The sequence below is a fragment of the Vigna unguiculata genome, chromosome 5 (genome assembly GCF_037176805.1).
Source record: "Vigna unguiculata cultivar grain cowpea cultivar isolate G323 ecotype 2 chromosome 5, ASM3717680v1, whole genome shotgun sequence".
Taxonomy (NCBI): Eukaryota; Viridiplantae; Streptophyta; class Magnoliopsida; order Fabales; family Fabaceae; genus Vigna; species Vigna unguiculata.
The window spans coordinates 42,404,503-42,421,623 of NC_140796.1; the positions used below are offsets into that span (position 1 = coordinate 42,404,503).

At 34.3% G+C, this 17,121-nt stretch overlaps 2 protein-coding genes, 1 long non-coding RNA gene and 1 other non-coding gene across 4 annotated transcripts; 2 read left to right on the forward strand and 2 right to left on the reverse strand.

Annotated features, from left to right (window-relative positions):
* Positions 1–2,661: 2,661 nt before the first annotated feature.
* Positions 2,662–6,300, forward strand: RABA1B (RAB GTPase homolog A1B). Its single transcript, XM_028073012.2, has 2 exons — positions 2,662–3,018; positions 5,577–6,300. The coding sequence occupies exons 1-2, from the start codon at positions 2,798–2,800 to the stop codon at positions 6,007–6,009; spliced, it is 654 nt and encodes a 217-aa protein (XP_027928813.1). The 5' UTR covers positions 2,662–2,797; the 3' UTR covers positions 6,010–6,300.
* Positions 6,301–7,692: 1,392 nt separating this feature from the next.
* Positions 7,693–7,765, reverse strand: TRNAE-CUC (transfer RNA glutamic acid (anticodon CUC)). The gene has a single exon. It is a non-coding gene; the product is annotated as a tRNA-Glu (tRNA).
* A 128-nt stretch (positions 7,766–7,893) lies between these two features.
* Positions 7,894–9,621, forward strand: LOC146886461 (uncharacterized). The gene is made up of 2 exons (XR_014995422.1): positions 7,894–8,138; positions 8,394–9,621. It is a non-coding gene; the product is annotated as an uncharacterized LOC146886461 (long non-coding RNA).
* On the reverse strand, positions 9,011–11,320 carry LOC114183844 (pathogenesis-related family protein). Its single transcript, XM_028070998.2, has 4 exons — positions 10,974–11,320; positions 10,755–10,887; positions 10,156–10,454; positions 9,011–9,354 (listed from the first exon to the last, which is right to left on the reverse strand). Exons 1-4 carry the CDS (start codon positions 11,091–11,093, stop codon positions 9,202–9,204), a joined length of 705 nt encoding a protein of 234 aa, XP_027926799.1. The 5' UTR covers positions 11,094–11,320; the 3' UTR covers positions 9,011–9,201.
* Between the last annotated feature and the right edge of the window lie 5,801 nt (positions 11,321–17,121).

A 17,121-nucleotide genomic window follows, 5' to 3' on the forward strand; every position in this document is an offset into this window, starting at 1 on the left:
CCTTTGTCCCTCCCCTGATGCTGCTGGGGTGCCTGAACTGGAGGGCGTGTCACTGCCCTAGAAAGGTTGGGACAATCTCTCCCAAAGTGGCCTTCCTTGCCACAATTGTTGCACCTGCGGTAACCCTCCTTACGTGGACAAGCATACCTCGGGTGGGGTCCTCCACATGTGTAACACTACACTCGACCCTGCTGAGGAGGAAGACCCCTAGACCACTGAGGCTGATGGTGTGGTCTATCATACGGTCTCCTCCTCTCCTCATGTCTGGGCCTGGACCCAGATGGTCCACCTATCCTCTGCGACGGCTGTGGCTGCTGTGGGCGCTGACCTTCCACCTCACGCTTCATCTTCTCCATCACTCTGGCCTTCTCTACCAGAGCAGCAAAGTCCTTGATGGACAAGGGTGTCATCATCAAGCGAATATCTCCTCTAAGGCCGTTCTCAAACTTACGGCATCTCCACTCCTCATCCAGTGGCAGTGTATAGAAGCGGCTGAGATGTTTGAACCTCTCAGCGTACTCAGTCACGGTCTTCCCTCCCTGGGTCAACTGGAGGAATTCCACCTCCTTGGCGTACCGGATGCTGTCAGGAAAGTACTCTGATAGGAATCTCTCCCTGAAAGTCTCCCATGACACGGGCTCATCCCTCTCCTCCAGGATGGATCTGGTGCTGCTCCACCAATGCTCCGCCTCCCCCGTGAGCATGTACACAGAGAACGCCAACCTGTTCTCTGCAGGGCACATCTTCGCATCATAGATGCGCTCCAGGTCCTTCAGCCATTGGTCTGCGGCGTCAGGACTAGTCTTCCCGTCAAACTTCGCCGGGTGGTGCTTCAGAAAATCCTCTAGGCTCCACTCCCTGATTGCAGGTCGTGGTTCAGGACCAAACACAGGGGCAGCCGCCCTGTTCTCCTCCAACTGGCGGAGGGCCTCTATGTGCTACCGATGAGCATCCTCAGCAGCTACTCTCGCAGCCTCCATCTGCTACATCACAGCCTGCTGCTGCTCAAGCGACGCCGCCTATCGCTGCATGGATGCCTCATGCTGCTGCATCATCGCAGCACTCTGCTGCGCCATCGCTGCTACTATCGCCTCTATGGCTCTGGCGATATCGGGTGCGTCCCCCTGGGATGATTGAGAAGCTCGACGAGGAGGTGCCATAGTCCACTGGCACACAGAAAATCACTTGGTTAGACTTGATAAAGGCAAGAATTTTAATGGAATACTCAGAGACACACAGAGAAAGCTAAGCGGACAACCCAAGTCGACAGACCTAAGGAATGACCGCTCTGATACCATAAATGTAACGTCCCATTTAATTTATAAACGCAATTAAAGGAAACGCCACAAATAAGGTAGTATAACCACGCAGTCCTGGGGTTTCCAACATCACCCCTACAAAACTAGGCACACCACGATGCCAACAAAAGCAGGATAGTTGTTTAACTAAAAGTTTACAATCTAATGACCACGAGTACAGGGGCCATAGCCCTAAAGAAACATGACAGAAAAAAGTATAAGGTACAACCCATATGACTAGGTAGCGGAATCGCTGTTCCCTTGTTGACCACGAGAACCTCGCCCATCTGCTCCCATCAACCAAGTTGATGATCATTGCAAGGAAGAACAGCCACATACAACACAACCATGCAACAAAACGGGTAAGCTAGAGCCAACACATATTCATCATACAGTTAAAGATATTTTCATCATCTCATATCCATATAACAACCAAACATGTTATGACTCTTCATTCAATACACTACGACTCGACTCGACTCATCCGGATACGTATAACTTAGTCGGATTCAGCGGATGCTTGCACTTGTGGTGGATACCTCTGCTCGAACCTGAGCTGCTCATCCCCGAGCTATGTGTTACAAATGTTACGATGAATCAAATCTCCCTCACCACAAGGTTAGCCCTTAATGAATTTCGGGCCTCCTGCTACTCTCACCACAGGAGTCAGTCCGCTCTAAGTGAGACTAACTGGCCCCTTAGAGTGTCAGGATACAGTCCTTACCTTGAATCCTTACTTGGTTAAACAGATGGGGCACCACCATGGACACCCACTAACAGGGGCTATGGGATTACGTCCCGACCACTGAAGCGTAACCCCGGAAGTCTCACCTAGAGACCCCAAGGATTTACACGCTGACACGGACCAACATTCATAAAACAGCAGTAGGAGAGCATCAAAGATCATGTTTGCAATTCCATACCCTTCCCTGAGATTTATTCCTCATACACATTACATTTCGAATCCATACCTCTGATCATCACCACCCCATGAATCTAGGGCCTCATCTCATATTAAACACGTGCCCCTTTAGTTCCAAACCACTCATTCATTTCACATGCCAATATCATACCCAACCCGTCATACGCAATTTATGAATCATGCCAAACATACCTCATATTCCATTATATACATATCACTCATCATACAATCATACTCAACCAAAACAGATCATTCAGGAACAAACAGACATCCAATCGCAACACTGTCTCGTCCAGCACCTCGCTCAGGCTGAGGGGTCTCGCTCAATTATTTAAAGTGTTAACTAAATGATTTTAACAAAAAAAAAATGAAATCAAAATCGAAAGACCAGACTAATCAAAGACAACAAAAAAAAATGATTTGATGAGTGAGTGAGTGGCGCTTTTTTAAGCGTTTTCTTTTCACATACTCTGCTTTTTCTTCTTCTACTCTTTTCATTTCTCTCCTCTTTCTTCGCTTCGCTTCGCTTTTTATTTTCCATTCAAAGCACATAACAGAGCACGCAGCAGCACCAACAATGGCGGGTTACAGAGCCGACGACGATTACGACTACCTCTTCAAGGTTGTCCTCATCGGGGACTCCGGCGTCGGCAAGTCCAACCTCCTTTCTCGCTTCACCAAGAACGAGTTCAACTTGGAGTCCAAGTCCACCATTGGGGTCGAGTTCGCTACTCGCACCTTGAACGTCGATTCCAAAGTCATCAAGGCCCAGATCTGGGACACCGCAGGCCAAGAAAGGTTTTGCCCCTTCTATATCTCCTTTTCCAGAAGATCATGCTTAACACACTAAAGGGTATACCAGTTTCAAGTCAAAAACCCTACTTTTTCGTGGTCAACAATTACGGGGAAAAAAGTGATTTTTCAAGGGTTGGTTCTAATTTTTTAACGGGTAGATCTAATTTTCCGCATGCTCAACTGGGTTTTTGTTGGGTCGTTTATTTTTACTTAGCTGAGTTTAATGTTGTTGTGTGATCCCGGATGTAGTGGGACCAAGGTGTGTTGTTGTATAATTGGGTGGATCGTGATCTAGTGTGGAAGCTCGCTCTAACTTTAGTAATGTGAATGAGTTGTTAATTGGTGTTAGAAAGGGGTCAGTGAAGTGTGTGTTTGAGGAATCGGCCAATTCGGTTAGTGAGTGTTGTTGCTTGTCTTGTGCTAGATTTGGTTTGTGGAGTCGGTAAGACTTTGTGTTTTTGAGATCGGCGTGGAGATGTGGTGTTTAGAAAGTGGAATGAACCGGATGTTGTTGATGTCATTCTTTGATGTGCTGATGTTGTGAAATGAGAATAGATTATTGCTTGATGATGTGTTGCCGTGTTATTTTATGAGTTTGGCATCTTGTGTGTGAGTGTTGACATGGTCAAATTTGTTAAATGGGGTTTCAACATTGAATCGTATGATGGTGTGGGATTGAAACTCGTGATTTGTATGGTCTCTAAATAGAAATTATTGTAACACTTGAATTTGAGATGCATTGAATAGGAAGGTCACTGAATTCAGTTGAACTTGACTAATAACTAATTGATATCTGACTGGATAGTAGTTTGTTGTTTGTACTACGTTTCGATCTTGTAATGGCTCATAAACAATCAATGCCTCATTGCATGGTTTTTTCCTTCTTGAGAAAAGGCTATCTACTGTTGTGTATCAGTGATTTCTCTTTTCACTATTTGGTTAAATATCGTATTGTCTTTGTCTGGTAGGTGTTGCTATTGAAAATAAAATATTGATAACTTAAACTATTTATACTCTTTTTGTCTGTAAGTGGATATTCCCAATGTGCAAAATTTAAAATTTCCTCTGATTTTATTTTTAGAATTATTCTCTTCATGATCTGACCTTGGAATTATTGTGCAAATTTCTTCATTTTAGATCTTACTTCTATGGGTAAATATGCTGAACTCTAGCTTTTTCATTTCTACCTTATAGCTTGGGAAGGGTTTGAAATATGTATATATGTGTGAATTTTTTATCATATGTAATCTCAGATGAACTTTGGCCTGGTTTTGCAAATAAAACCAAGCATGCCTTGATTAAGCATATGCCAATAGAAATTGAGTATATAGTTTTCATTTGATACATGTTGTATGATCTGAAAAATCCCTTGAAAAGTTAATTTTTGACTTTTTTCTTGGGCTACTTAAGTAATTAATCATACTCCTTGTTGTCATCATTGCATTTTGTGGAAACTCTGGTGAGGTTATTGAGCCTTATAGAATAAACAAGTTCTGTTTTATACTAAAGGAGAATTGTATCTGTAAGCTTTTAGGCTGACACACCAATGATATTTTAATCACTCATCGTCATCCTTGCTGTACGCCTTACAAACTATTCCAGTTTGAACAACCAACATGATTGTGAAAATTTGGTTGAATTACTGAGTAGGCCCCTTAACCCTGGAAAATTTCAAGCAGGCCCTTAACTAATTTTTTTTAATTAGGTTCCTTGATCATGCATTTTTTTAATTGAGTCCCCAGGGTTTTTAAACTGCCATAAATTGTGATTTTCTAGCAGTTTCAAGCTTCTAAAAACTAACCTAGGGACTTGCTTTTTTTGGTTTAGGGGTCCAATTAAAATAAAAGTTTAGGGACCTATTTGAGATTTTCCAACTAATAGTTTGGCCCATAGTTCTATTTACTGTCAATTATTCCCTTCAACAGTTCAACAAACTGTAGCTCTTCCTTCATCAACATTTCCTTGTAAAAATTCTGCATTTCTTCCCTTCCTCCCAACCAAAACCCTTATATAGCACAAACTATACTGGTAAGAATGAACTGTTGTTGAATTTTTACTGCATGCATCACTGCAGACCTTGTAATTGACATAAAGTGTGTAGTGGAAACTTGATTGTTGCATGTGAAAGGCTGGAATGATATTGCTATGTGAAACCGTGGATAGGTGGAAGAGATCAACAGTACTACTATTAGAAATCCCTTAATCTTTTGATGAGTACTTGTTTGAAATATTATGACATACAAATTAAATTATTAGTAGTGAACATTAAGATATGCTCTTTTCAGTCTTTTTTATATGCATCATTGACTTTGTATTGACCCTCTTATCTAATATGGATTATCCTACTTTCAAGTACTGGATATGGTCTTGCAGTCTTATTCAAGTTCAAAACCAATGTCACAAATGTGTCCTCTTGGTTTCTGTTCTCTTGCCTCATCATCACCTTAATGAACGTGATTCTACATGGTTGCTTAAGAAGCCATTTTTTTGGTTAATCACATGTATCAACTTTCCACAAACTTGCATTGCATCTTGTTGATTCACAGTGTTTGTCTTTGCAGGTATCGTGCAATCACCAGTGCTTACTACCGCGGCGCAGTGGGTGCGCTTCTGGTGTACGATGTGACTCGCCATGCAACATTTGAGAATGTTGACAGATGGCTGAAAGAACTGAGAAACCACACAGATGCGAACATTGTGGTGATGCTTGTTGGAAACAAATCAGACCTTCGGCACCTGGTAGCAGTTACAACAGAAGATGGAAAGTCATATGCTGAGAAAGAATCACTTTACTTCATGGAAACCTCAGCTCTTGAGGCCACCAATGTAGAGAATGCATTTGCTGAAGTTCTGACTCAAATCTACCGCATTGTTAGCAAGAAAGCAGTAGAGGGTGCCGAGAATGGAACTGCATCTGTGCCTGCAAAAGGGGAGAAAATTGACCTCAAAAATGATGTCTCTGCTTTGAAGAGAGTTGGATGCTGCTCAAGCTGAGCTTCTGAGATTGGAAAACATAGCTCATCCATTGGTTGGTATCGGCTCTGTTGTACGTGTAATATTCTGAGAAATACGAACTAGAAGAAAAGTCAAATTTAATGTCATAGCATGTTAGACTCTTTCTGTAACCTTAAAAAAACTAAGTTTGGTGTTTCAATAGGAGCTGCTGGGAAGAAAGTTGATTGCTAGTCTTGTTGTAGTGGTGCTGTTATTATTATTGTTTTTCAAATCTTTTCATATCCAAAGAGGTTCAAGCTTGGAATTAATTGAAGCTATTATTTCATTTAAGGTTTTCTGTAGTAATTATTATGTGGTTATGCTTCAACTATTTAGACTCTAGGTGGAATCACGCACGTCTAATCATGAAAATAAGCTTCAAACACCTTGTTTGTTCGGCCACAAATACAGTGGACATAAACAGGAAAACAAGTATATATAACTTTTTAAACTAATAAATAATATATAATTTTCTGACAGTATTAGACTAAAAAGATATAAGGTATTTAATTTCTGTATTTCATGGAAGTCATTTAAAATATTTTTTCAAACAAATAGCATGTGAAGTCTTTCTCATATAACAAACGGAATTTCACAGTACACCTTAATATAATCTCTACATGTTGTTTATTGATGGTATATTTTGCATGATTTTTATAAAGTATAGAGATAAAATATTTTATAATTTAATTTAAAAAGAGAACAATTTTTTATAGCAAAAAATATATTTAACTCAAGTATTATTATTTTATATAATTTATTTTTGTTTACTCTTTTTCTGCTCATTAAAGAGAGTGAAAACAAGTTCTTTCACTCCATTCTTTTTTTTTTATGTATCTAAAAAGTATATATATTTTATTTTTATCATTGTTATATCCGTTCCTTTCTATTATTATTTTTTTCTGTGATCCAAAAGAAATCATTATAAATGAGAAACACGATTATATAGTTCATAAGCTCCACTTTGGTATTAAGAGATTTGGACATCTCAGAAGAACTTTAGAAACATTATTCTACGAAATATTTAGAAAAAAATATGCAGGGTAGAGTCACTTGGAATCATTAGCAAAACATGTGCAAATATTGGAGGATGTCTCTTTCTGTACCCTCATATTTTTCTCATACACCCCCAATTTTTAAAAGTGCTTATCCTCCATTCTATTATTGGCTTTTATTTTGGACATTAAATTGACAAAGTGCATTGTTCGAGGTGAAGAATTTGTAGGTATTGAAGTAAATTAACTTTTTTTGGGTAGAAAAAATTTCATTTCTGTTTTCAAAGGATTTGAACAAATGAGAAGGTGACACTCATTTTCAAATTATTTTAGAATTATATAATCTGTAAATCTTTTAAATTGAACAATCCGGATAATAATTACTGTCAACAATCTAAGATAATAATTTCATATTCAGTAAAATTATGAGTAATATAAAATTTGTAATAATTAAAAGTATTTAAGATTGTATAATCTTCATAATAGATTGATTTTCAGATTGCACTATTTAAAAAACAAAAAAAAAAATGTCTCATTCAAGTAGTTATAAATTATATTTCACTGTAATTTGACCTTTTGCATAACTCATGTAGAAGCATGAAGGAGAACTATCATAGTTTAGTGGTTTAAAGCAATTTTAGAAAATATATCATTTTTGAGAAATAATTCAATTTAAAAACATAGAAATTTCCGTTGCCGGGATTTGAACCCGGGTCTTTCGGGTGAGAGCTGAATACTCTGACCAACTAGACTACAACAGATTGGTTGATATCAAAACGGAATTAATTTATTTAATATTTAAAATAATAAATCAGATTTCAGAATAGACAGAATTATGGAGGGCAAGACAGGGACCCTTGGGGGAGTTATGACCTTGCATGATCCACATCTTTGTCCTCAAAAATGCTTTTCCTTTTCTTTTTCTTTTTATGTATTTCAATCTTCAAATCATTTTAAGAGGATTGGGAAACTGATAGGTACACAGTGTAATTTATATATTGATTTTCTATGGCTAATGAGGAGTACAATCAATAATTTATGCTTGCATGAAGAGTTCAATTGAATGCAGTTTGTGGTAGAAAAAATCTGTTTAAGTGCAAAACTGCTATAAGAGCTGCTCCTTCACACTATGAGGTATGTGCTAATATTCTCCCAACTTTTCTGTATCTTTAAATTGTTAATTTATATGAATTAGTAAATAGATTTCATGGAGTTTTAGACTACTCCAGTACACACACATTTCCATGAATCATTTTTCATCAATAAAATATGGAGCAATAATTTATGATTTGAAATACTGTTCTTGGTTAATCAGGCTCCTTTCTCATATACTTTTCTGCATATTCTGATATTTCTTTCATTGATGAATTGTTCCACTGTTTGAAACAGTTTTCATTTTATGAGAAAAATGCCTACATTGTAACCACAAAGTTGAAGAACTTTTCTGGCTTTTTATGTTTCTCTGTAGAACATAATTTATGTAATCTATGTAGTCAATATCATCCACCAAGACAAAACTTTATTTGCTGTTATTTTACCCATTTATGAGATAATTTTGTTCTGGGACTTGGTCAGAATTAATAAGCGTGTCTTTTTTATAATACGAAGAAAAAATATATTTTACTTTTTTAACATTTTTACATTATCAACTAGTGTCATCAACCGAGTTAAAATTATCATAACAGCAATAAAGAAATAAATTTATGCTCTGAATAGTAGGTATTGTCTAAGCAACTGGTAAATAACTACTGCACTGTACAACAACTTCTAATGCTTTCATTCAACAATAATGCTGACACAGTGGCTCTCCCTTTGTTCTTTTTTTAAATATCATATATTTTTAAAATTCTTTACAATATTAATTACTCTTTCATCATTTGAACTTTTACTCTTTTTTACCTAATTTTTAATTATTTACACATTTACTGTAATGTGAACAACATAAAAATAGTAAAGTGGAAAATATTTTCAAAGTGCAACAGTCATGTCAAACAGACACATTACTTCCAACATAGCACATGTATTTGCCATAAATATCCATAAAAGGTGGAAAATTTAGTTCACTTTTTTCAATTTTATTCATTGGACCATTATCACAGAAAGTACTAATAGTTTTCTTCAAATCTCAGCTACATTAACTGATATAAGAAACATAGCTGGATCAAAGAACATTATTCACTTAAAAGCATGATTGCAACTAGTTGGAGAAAGGACATTGTGAAGTTGGTGAAGCTTTGTTGCCATCATCCTCTATGGGGTTATTTGGGTTCTTCCCTGATAGAAGGCCTCCGAATAACTCAGCTGGGTCATAGAAAAATTCCACCTCTTCAACTTTCAAAGAGTCATCCACCTGTATAGATTCATGAGTCATGATTGTGATAGAGCCTTAAGTAAAATGTTTTTTATGACCATTACTGAAAAAATCACATCATTAACTGTCAATACTAGGTGGGATATTTTGTTTGTCTCAGAAATTTTGGTCTTCATCACAGATGATGGAACATTTTGATACTTGTTTTAACTTCAAGTTTTGCTCACAGGTACTTACTTCAGAATTCGGTATAGTTCTTCTATCAGAGTTCTGTGTGTATTTTAATATTCATTAGTTTCATTACAAGTTTTGTCCTAAAAGCTAATCTAACTCTAGAAGAATAGTATAAGCCTTTATGAAATGTCAAAAAGTCTTGCATGATGAAAGCTAGCTCATAAAAACTTATTTTTCTCTAAACCGAATTCTGTCAGAACAAGACCTTAACCGAATCATTGAACACAAAAAACATTCTGGTTTTTGTTTTGCTTACATACATTTGATTTTTGATATGAAAATAGAAATATAGTCTTTGATCTTTCGAGACACAGTAGACATGAGTAGGATTAACATTGCCTTTAACCCAAAATTTTAAACAATAAATTTATGGTACATGAACCCATCTCATGTATAAAATATTATCATCATCTCTGACCCAAAATCTTATATAATAAATTTATGAATTTTCATTTTTATATAATGTTTAATTTTTTTATTTTATTCAATATGAAAGTCAGACCCCCCATTCTCAAACTATATTATGTTGAGATAGCACACAGTGGTACAAAAGTGACCTCAAGAATCATCTATTTTGTGAATGTAAAGACATAGTGAAAGTAATACCTTAAGAGTTCCGATGCCATAGAATTGGACCATCTTCCCAGTAGGGGCATGTCCCTTATAAGGGCCTTCAAAGAACCCCCAGTGCCTAAACTTGAAGGAAATTTCAGGAGGTCCACTGTAAACTTTTATCACCTCCCAAGCAAAACCTCTAGGAAAAGCTGATCTGAAGATTTCATGAGATGATTCAAAACTCTCTTTATCAGCTTTGTAAGGCTGCAGATCTTCTGGCAGAGAACTTTGCAACAAAGCATTATAACTTCCCAGCTTCAGAGTTTCCTCTCCAGATAATCCCTCCCTCCCTGCAAATCAAACATCATATGACACTGATTCTGAACACATACAATTAATTTTCACCAACAGAAAAACCAGAACATGGTTGATGTTTGATGTGGTACAACTATCATAATCCCTTCAAAAACTTGTCTCCTACAACAAAATACTTACACAAGGAATGAAAATGTCACAAGATCTGTGGATTCTTATCCATACAAGATGAAAAAAACACAGGAAATTTTGATCATGTGAATAGCAGTTATACAAAAAATAACAGTGGAAAAAAGTTGGAGAGGAAATAAATATGAGAAACATTAAGTGCATACCATTGACAAATAGCTTGAACTTCTGAGGGTTTATTGTCTTGAAATCCAGCAAACGGGTCTTGTGTGAGAGCTCCATCTCATATGATTTGATAGCATTTTGCACTGTCTCTTCCAATGATCCTTCTGGCCATTCCTGCAAACATGCAAACACAGATTGAAGATTCAATCTTTAGAGAGAGAAGGAAAAAGGGTAAGAGGGTATGGTGGTGGTTGTTGCACCTTGGTTCTTCCTTCTTCAAAAAGCTTGTTAACAACATCATAAGTGGGAGGACCACCATGTCTCCACTCTATGTTATCAGGTTCATCATGCAAGAAAGATCTGTACCTGTCTTTGGCCATCACAAATTAATATGATAGCACATATACACAAGCATAGTTATTATATATGAGAGGGCTTGGTCCCAATTTCTTTTTTTTTTCACATATAAATATAAAAATATTTTCTTTAATTTTTGTATATTTTATATATTTATCCCTTTGGCCAATAGCAAAATTTTAGCATCCCAAAATATTTTCAGACCACTCTGCACCTACAGTTGTAGCAGCTATGCTTGTATCACAGGTTGACGGTGATCATGGTGAACATAGTGAGTTGTTACATAGCTTTTCATTGGCCTCTTTTGTATCATCAAGATAAGGTTTTTGTTTCCTTTTATTTTTCTCTGCCAACTTTTAAGATGTAACTGAACAATTCAATTTCGGAAGTAAAGATATATTTGACTTTTAATGTTGGATAATTAATTGCTTTCGCATATTTCCGTGACTAATTAATGAATTTTAGAACATTAGAGCAAATTAGTTTAATTTTTATACAAGTTATTAATGAAAACAATTAATGCAGTTTAACTACTGACAATAACGTATGTTATTGATTGCATGATTAAAGAGATGAATCAGGATTCACTAAAAATAAGTTCGTGATATACAATTAGGATTTATCATTATGTAGGACAACAAATGCCTTGTTAAAAGAAAATTAAGAATTCAAAATGAATCTTCCTTATCTATATCTATTACTAAAAGAAAATTGATTTTTCAACAGTCTTTCAATTATTTTTTTATAACTTATTTTATATATACATTTTATATAGATTACTTTATTATTTTATCATTTAAAATTTATATTTTTAATTTAATTAAATATCTATAATAAAGTTATAAAATTATTTATTTTATATCCCACTTTTTAAATAATTATAATAAGCCTTATTTCTTTTTATTTTTAATACAATAAAATAAAGAATGTATACATGTGCTAAACACGTGCAATAATAAATTATTTGTGTTTATTTTTATCTATAAATACATTTATATTTGTCAATGTCTGTTGATTATATGAATATTCTAAATAAAATTTATATATAAATTCTAATGGTATATAATCCAAGTATATTTTAAAGGATTAAATATGTTTTTTATTTCTTAATTTTCAGTAAAAATTGGAATTAGTTATTTTTTGAAATTTTAATCCAATTTAGTCAAGTTCAAAATGTGTCATTTTAATAAAATTTTGTTAAGTTTATTTGACATTTTGAATGTAACGTTCCATTTAATTAATGAGCGTAATTAAAAGAAGCGTCACACAATTATAATATAACAGCACAGTCCTAGATTTTAATCACAATGCCTTACAACCCAAGGCACACCACGATGCCACAAAAAATAAAGGAAACATGTTAAACAATTTACTAGAATCATAGAGAAATATAAAGACGAACAAGTACATGGGTCGTAGCCCTAAAGATAGCCCAAGAAGACTAAGCAGTGGAATCGTCTCTCCAATGTTGACCACGGTTACCTCTCGTATATGCTCTCATCAATAAATTGATGATCATCGCAAAGGTAGAAGAACAACATACAAAGCAACCAACAAGAAAAGGGTAAACTAGAGCCAACAATATTTTTATCATGCAATCAAATGTACCTTCATAGTTCAATATACATATACAATATACATCTACCACCCAAGCATGTTATGACCTTTCAAGCAATACACTAAGACTCGACTCATCCGGATACATATAGCCTGGTCGGATTCAGCGGATGCTTGCACTTGTGATGGATACCTCTGCTCACCCCTGAGCTAAGTATTACAAGTGTTACAATGAATCAATTTCCCTCACACACAAGGTTAGCCCTTAATGAGTTTCAGGCCTCCTGCTACTCTCACCATAGGAGTCAGTCCGCTCTAAGTGAGACTAACTGACTCCTTAGAGCGTCAGGATGCAACCTTACCTTGAATTCTTACCAGACCATATAGATGGGGCACCACCATGGACACCCACTAACAGGGGCCATGGGATTACGTCCCGACCACTGAAGCGCGACCCTGAAAGTCCCACCTAGAGACTCCAAGAAATTACGCACTAACACAGACCAATCATTCTTAATCAATCAAACGCATTTAGCATGCATACACACATATATACATATACATCACATACAAGTTTCTCATAATTCACCTCTTTCCCAGCCAAACCATACCAACTCATTATTCTCGAACCACGAATATGGAACTCCATCTCATATCATTACCATGCCACATTGATACCAACACTTTCATGTCTCATGTCGAACTCATACCAAACTCATCATTACAATTCCATGAATCATCTCATACAAACATCATACTCACATCATGTTAAAACTCATGAATCACAACTCATACACCATCCCATTCATAAAGGTCATTCAGTTCATATTTTTAAAGATAATACTCATACAAACATATTGTCAACATTTGAGATCAAGGAAAACATTAGGGCCAGCCACATTCTCGTCCAGCTTCTCGCTCAGGCAGAAAGGTCTCGCTCAGGCGAGACGGACTCTCGCTCAGGCGAGCTCCCTTCGCCTAGGCGAGAGCTCAACTTCCAGTACAGTGGCCTTGCACGTATTCTTGCTTAGGCGAGACTCTCCTCGCCTAAGCGAGACGTTCGCTCACTCAAAAACGTAGTGGGTCGCCTGGGTGACCATTCGTGGAAAATAACTTAGGTGAGCCCCTGTTAATCTCACCTAGGCGAGACATGCTCGCTTGGGCGAGTTTATCAATTCTCGCCACTGTTTTCACCTGCAGCAGACATATTGGCATACCCAAACAATGATCCAACCATTTCATACATCCATAACAGCATGCAAAACTCAATCAATCGCGAGACCAACCCAAATAACCACAATCACCCCAAACAATTAGGAGGGTTCTAGCTTCCCTTACCTGGAAAGGTTTAGTAGAAGACTCCTAGACCAAACTGATTTAGCACACAGCTCTGATGCTAGCTCGGGGAAGACTTAAGGAGTTGGAAAAGGGAAAGGCAGCAGAGACATAAGCTACTCAGATTAATAGTAGCAAAAAAATAACAAGCACAGTGGGGGGAAAGATACTTACGTGAAGAGGAAATACTGGTTCGACTCGCTTGACCAAGGTGACACCAAACCCTAACTGAGCGGGAGACAGTTGTGGCTCAAGGTTCTCTGAAGTGAGGGGAAAAATGAGAGTTAGGGCAGACTTAGGTTGGTTTTATCTGTTAGGCCAACCCTTAGGCTCACTCACAAGGGACATCCCTTTAATTTAGGACAAGAAGGAATAAAACAATTTTAATGGGCCTTACATTGAACACGTTTCATCATGATATTTGAGTTATTTACACAGTTTAATACATTTTTATTTCAATGTTAGTTGAAAATATGTTTGAAGTGTCGAATAAATTTAACCAATTTTGATTAAAAGAACTAAATTCATCCCTTCCTAATGGGAAACTAAATTGATAAAAATAAACTAATTCCAATTTAAAAAAATGTTAAGGAAAAAAAATATTTAATCCTAATTTAAAAGCAAGAGATCCAGCTAGATCTTAAAAGATAAAAAGAAAGATATATAATTGACATCAAATTTAATGTAAAATATTAAAAATATTCTAAAATATTAAAAAAAATATAAACATCAATCATCAATTTTATATATTATCAACAAATGTAATAATTATGCTTTTTGGTAAAGTAAATATAAATCCATAACAATTTGTTATATGTACTTTAATTATCTTCTTTAAAATTTATTGTTACGTATAGTGTACTTGAATATATGATGACACTAGAATCTCCTACAAAATGTCTAAATAAACCAATACTAAAATAAAAGAGAATAAACAAATTATGTTTGAAATTTTAAGTTATCAATATTTATTTTAGTTAAGGGGAAAACATCATGAAAAATAAAACTGTTTGAAATCGAAGAAAATAAGTGATTTATTTATTTATATGCAGTTTCCTTAACTCAAACAATTTAATTTTCCACTTTTCCTTTCTTTTATTTACTTTTTCAGTACCAGATTCATTATAAAGAATTCTCTCATAGTTTTAAAACAAAATTTTTATAATTTAAATAAATAAATAAATATATATATATATATATATATAATTTAAGAAACTTGTTCACCAATAAAATAATTCTTAAACGTTTTATTCTTTGATCTACGAAGTTTTCTGTATACATAAGGATGTTTTCAACGATTCTGATTCATTCTAGATTTTACATAAAGATGTTGTATTAACATAAAAGTGTTTTACATCTCTCTCCATGTAATACTCACTAAGATCCATATTTATGCTTTCTTAATAACTATTATTATTGAGAAAATCTACTAAGACTAGAATTTCTATTCCAGTTAATCAAATTGATCCAACAAATAAGTTCTAAACTAGTCTCTTAAAACTTAAAACTTAGATAGTTCTCTTTCATTTCCCATCAACTTAAGGGTAAGGTAAATAAAGTTACTCACTTTAGGCATTCAGTAAAAGAAGGTCTAAAAAAACTGAAAGGTACCTAATTGAAACATTTTTTCAAAAGTTGGAATGCAACTGACATTTTTATAAAAGCATAAAAGGGGACACCAGATTGACACACACCTCTACTAAAGTGGGTACCATCCGAATAATTAAACCTTCTTTTTTTTTATCTTTCTCTCATTGTGACTTCGTTTGTCTCTCCTTACTTTCTCCTTTTTTAAGAGTCATTTTCTAGGCTCTTGACAGATTACATTTCTTCAATCTCATATTGATCGTGTGTACCAAGTTTTCATCCTCATTTCTGGTTAGTATGTTTTTTTTCTTTTTATTTGTGTTATTGTAGTTTTTATTATGTTTTGGACTTGTACTAAAATTAGAAATGTGTTTCTTTTGTCCAATTTTTTATTTTTAGTACTTTTCGATTTACGAGTTTCAAGAGTTTTTTTTTTTTGCATATATTTTAATGAGGAACTGAATTTTTTTTACAAAACTATTAATTAAACTAGAAGTTAGTCTTTTGGTGGATAATAGATTAATTAGAGCATAATTCAAAGTTGAGTTTTCTATATAAAGATAATTCAAGTTTAAGGAAAAAAACTTACAATCGAGTTGAGAAGAACCCAGTGGCGGATCTTGAACCAAAATTTTGGGGGTGCCAAAATATTGATTAAATTACTCTTTTGGTTCATTTTTTTTAAATGTCAAATTGGTCCTCTATTTTTTTTAGTCTCAATTTGGTCCCGAATTTTTAAAAATTGATGTAATTTGATAATTTCGTTAAATTTCGTAAAGTGGAGTAAATATTTTTCATCAAAATTGACATTATGATTATGTCAATTACACCAACAAAACAAACCATCTTTAGTTTTGATGAAAAAATCTTGATTTGATTCAAAAAATTTGACGAAAAAAGAATCAAATTGCATCATTTTTTCAAAATTCACGACCAAATTCAAATAAAAAAAAACTCGTGACAACCTTGATATTTTTTAATGAAAATATGAACTAAAAAAGTAATTCCAAAAATTTTATATAAACTAGTAAAAAATTGTATTTAATTTTTTTTATGATAATAAAAAATAATAAAATTATAATAATAATTATTATTACAATTATAAAATTAAATACAAATATTTTTTATAATTTTACTATAATTAATTTTTATCAATAATGATTAAGTTTAAAAAAAAACAATCAAATACAGACAATAGTTAAATTGAACAAATAATCACTTAAAAGATAATATTAATAAAATAATTATTTTATTTTAAAAATATGTAAAATGTTAGATTGAAAAGTATATATATATATATATATATATATATATATATATATATATATATATATATATATATATATATATATATATATATATATATATATATATATATATATCAAATGTCAAATTATATTAAATATTAAATTTTTAAAAAATATATTTAAATTACATAAAATATAAAAAAAGTTTGGTCATGTGTCCCATAAAAGGTTCGCCGTTGGAATAACCTAAGTTATGTGAAAAACGTATTAGACGCAAAAATAAATAATTTGATGAAAGTAGTGAGAATGAAATTGTAAAATCTCT

What these genes read in the sequence shown, in the direction of transcription:
- RABA1B (XM_028073012.2), top strand. Translation starts at nt 2,798, where the DNA reads ATGGCGGGTTACAGAGCCGACGACGATTACGACTACCTCTTCAAGGTT. An exon ending in GACACCGCAGGCCAAGAAAG is followed by an intron (nt 3,019 to 5,576) that starts GTTTTGCCCCTT and finishes TTGTCTTTGCAG; the next exon opens with GTATCGTGCAATCACCAGTG.
- LOC114183844 (XM_028070998.2), bottom strand. Translation starts at nt 11,093, where the DNA reads ATGGCCAAAGACAGGTACAGATCTTTCTTGCATGATGAACCTGATAAC. An exon ending in TTGAAGAAGGAAGAACCAAG is followed by an intron (nt 10,888 to 10,973) that starts GTGCAACAACCA and finishes GCATGTTTGCAG; the next exon opens with GAATGGCCAGAAGGATCATT. An exon ending in ATGGCATCGGAACTCTTAAG is followed by an intron (nt 9,355 to 10,155) that starts GTATTACTTTCA and finishes GAATCTATACAG; the next exon opens with GTGGATGACTCTTTGAAAGT.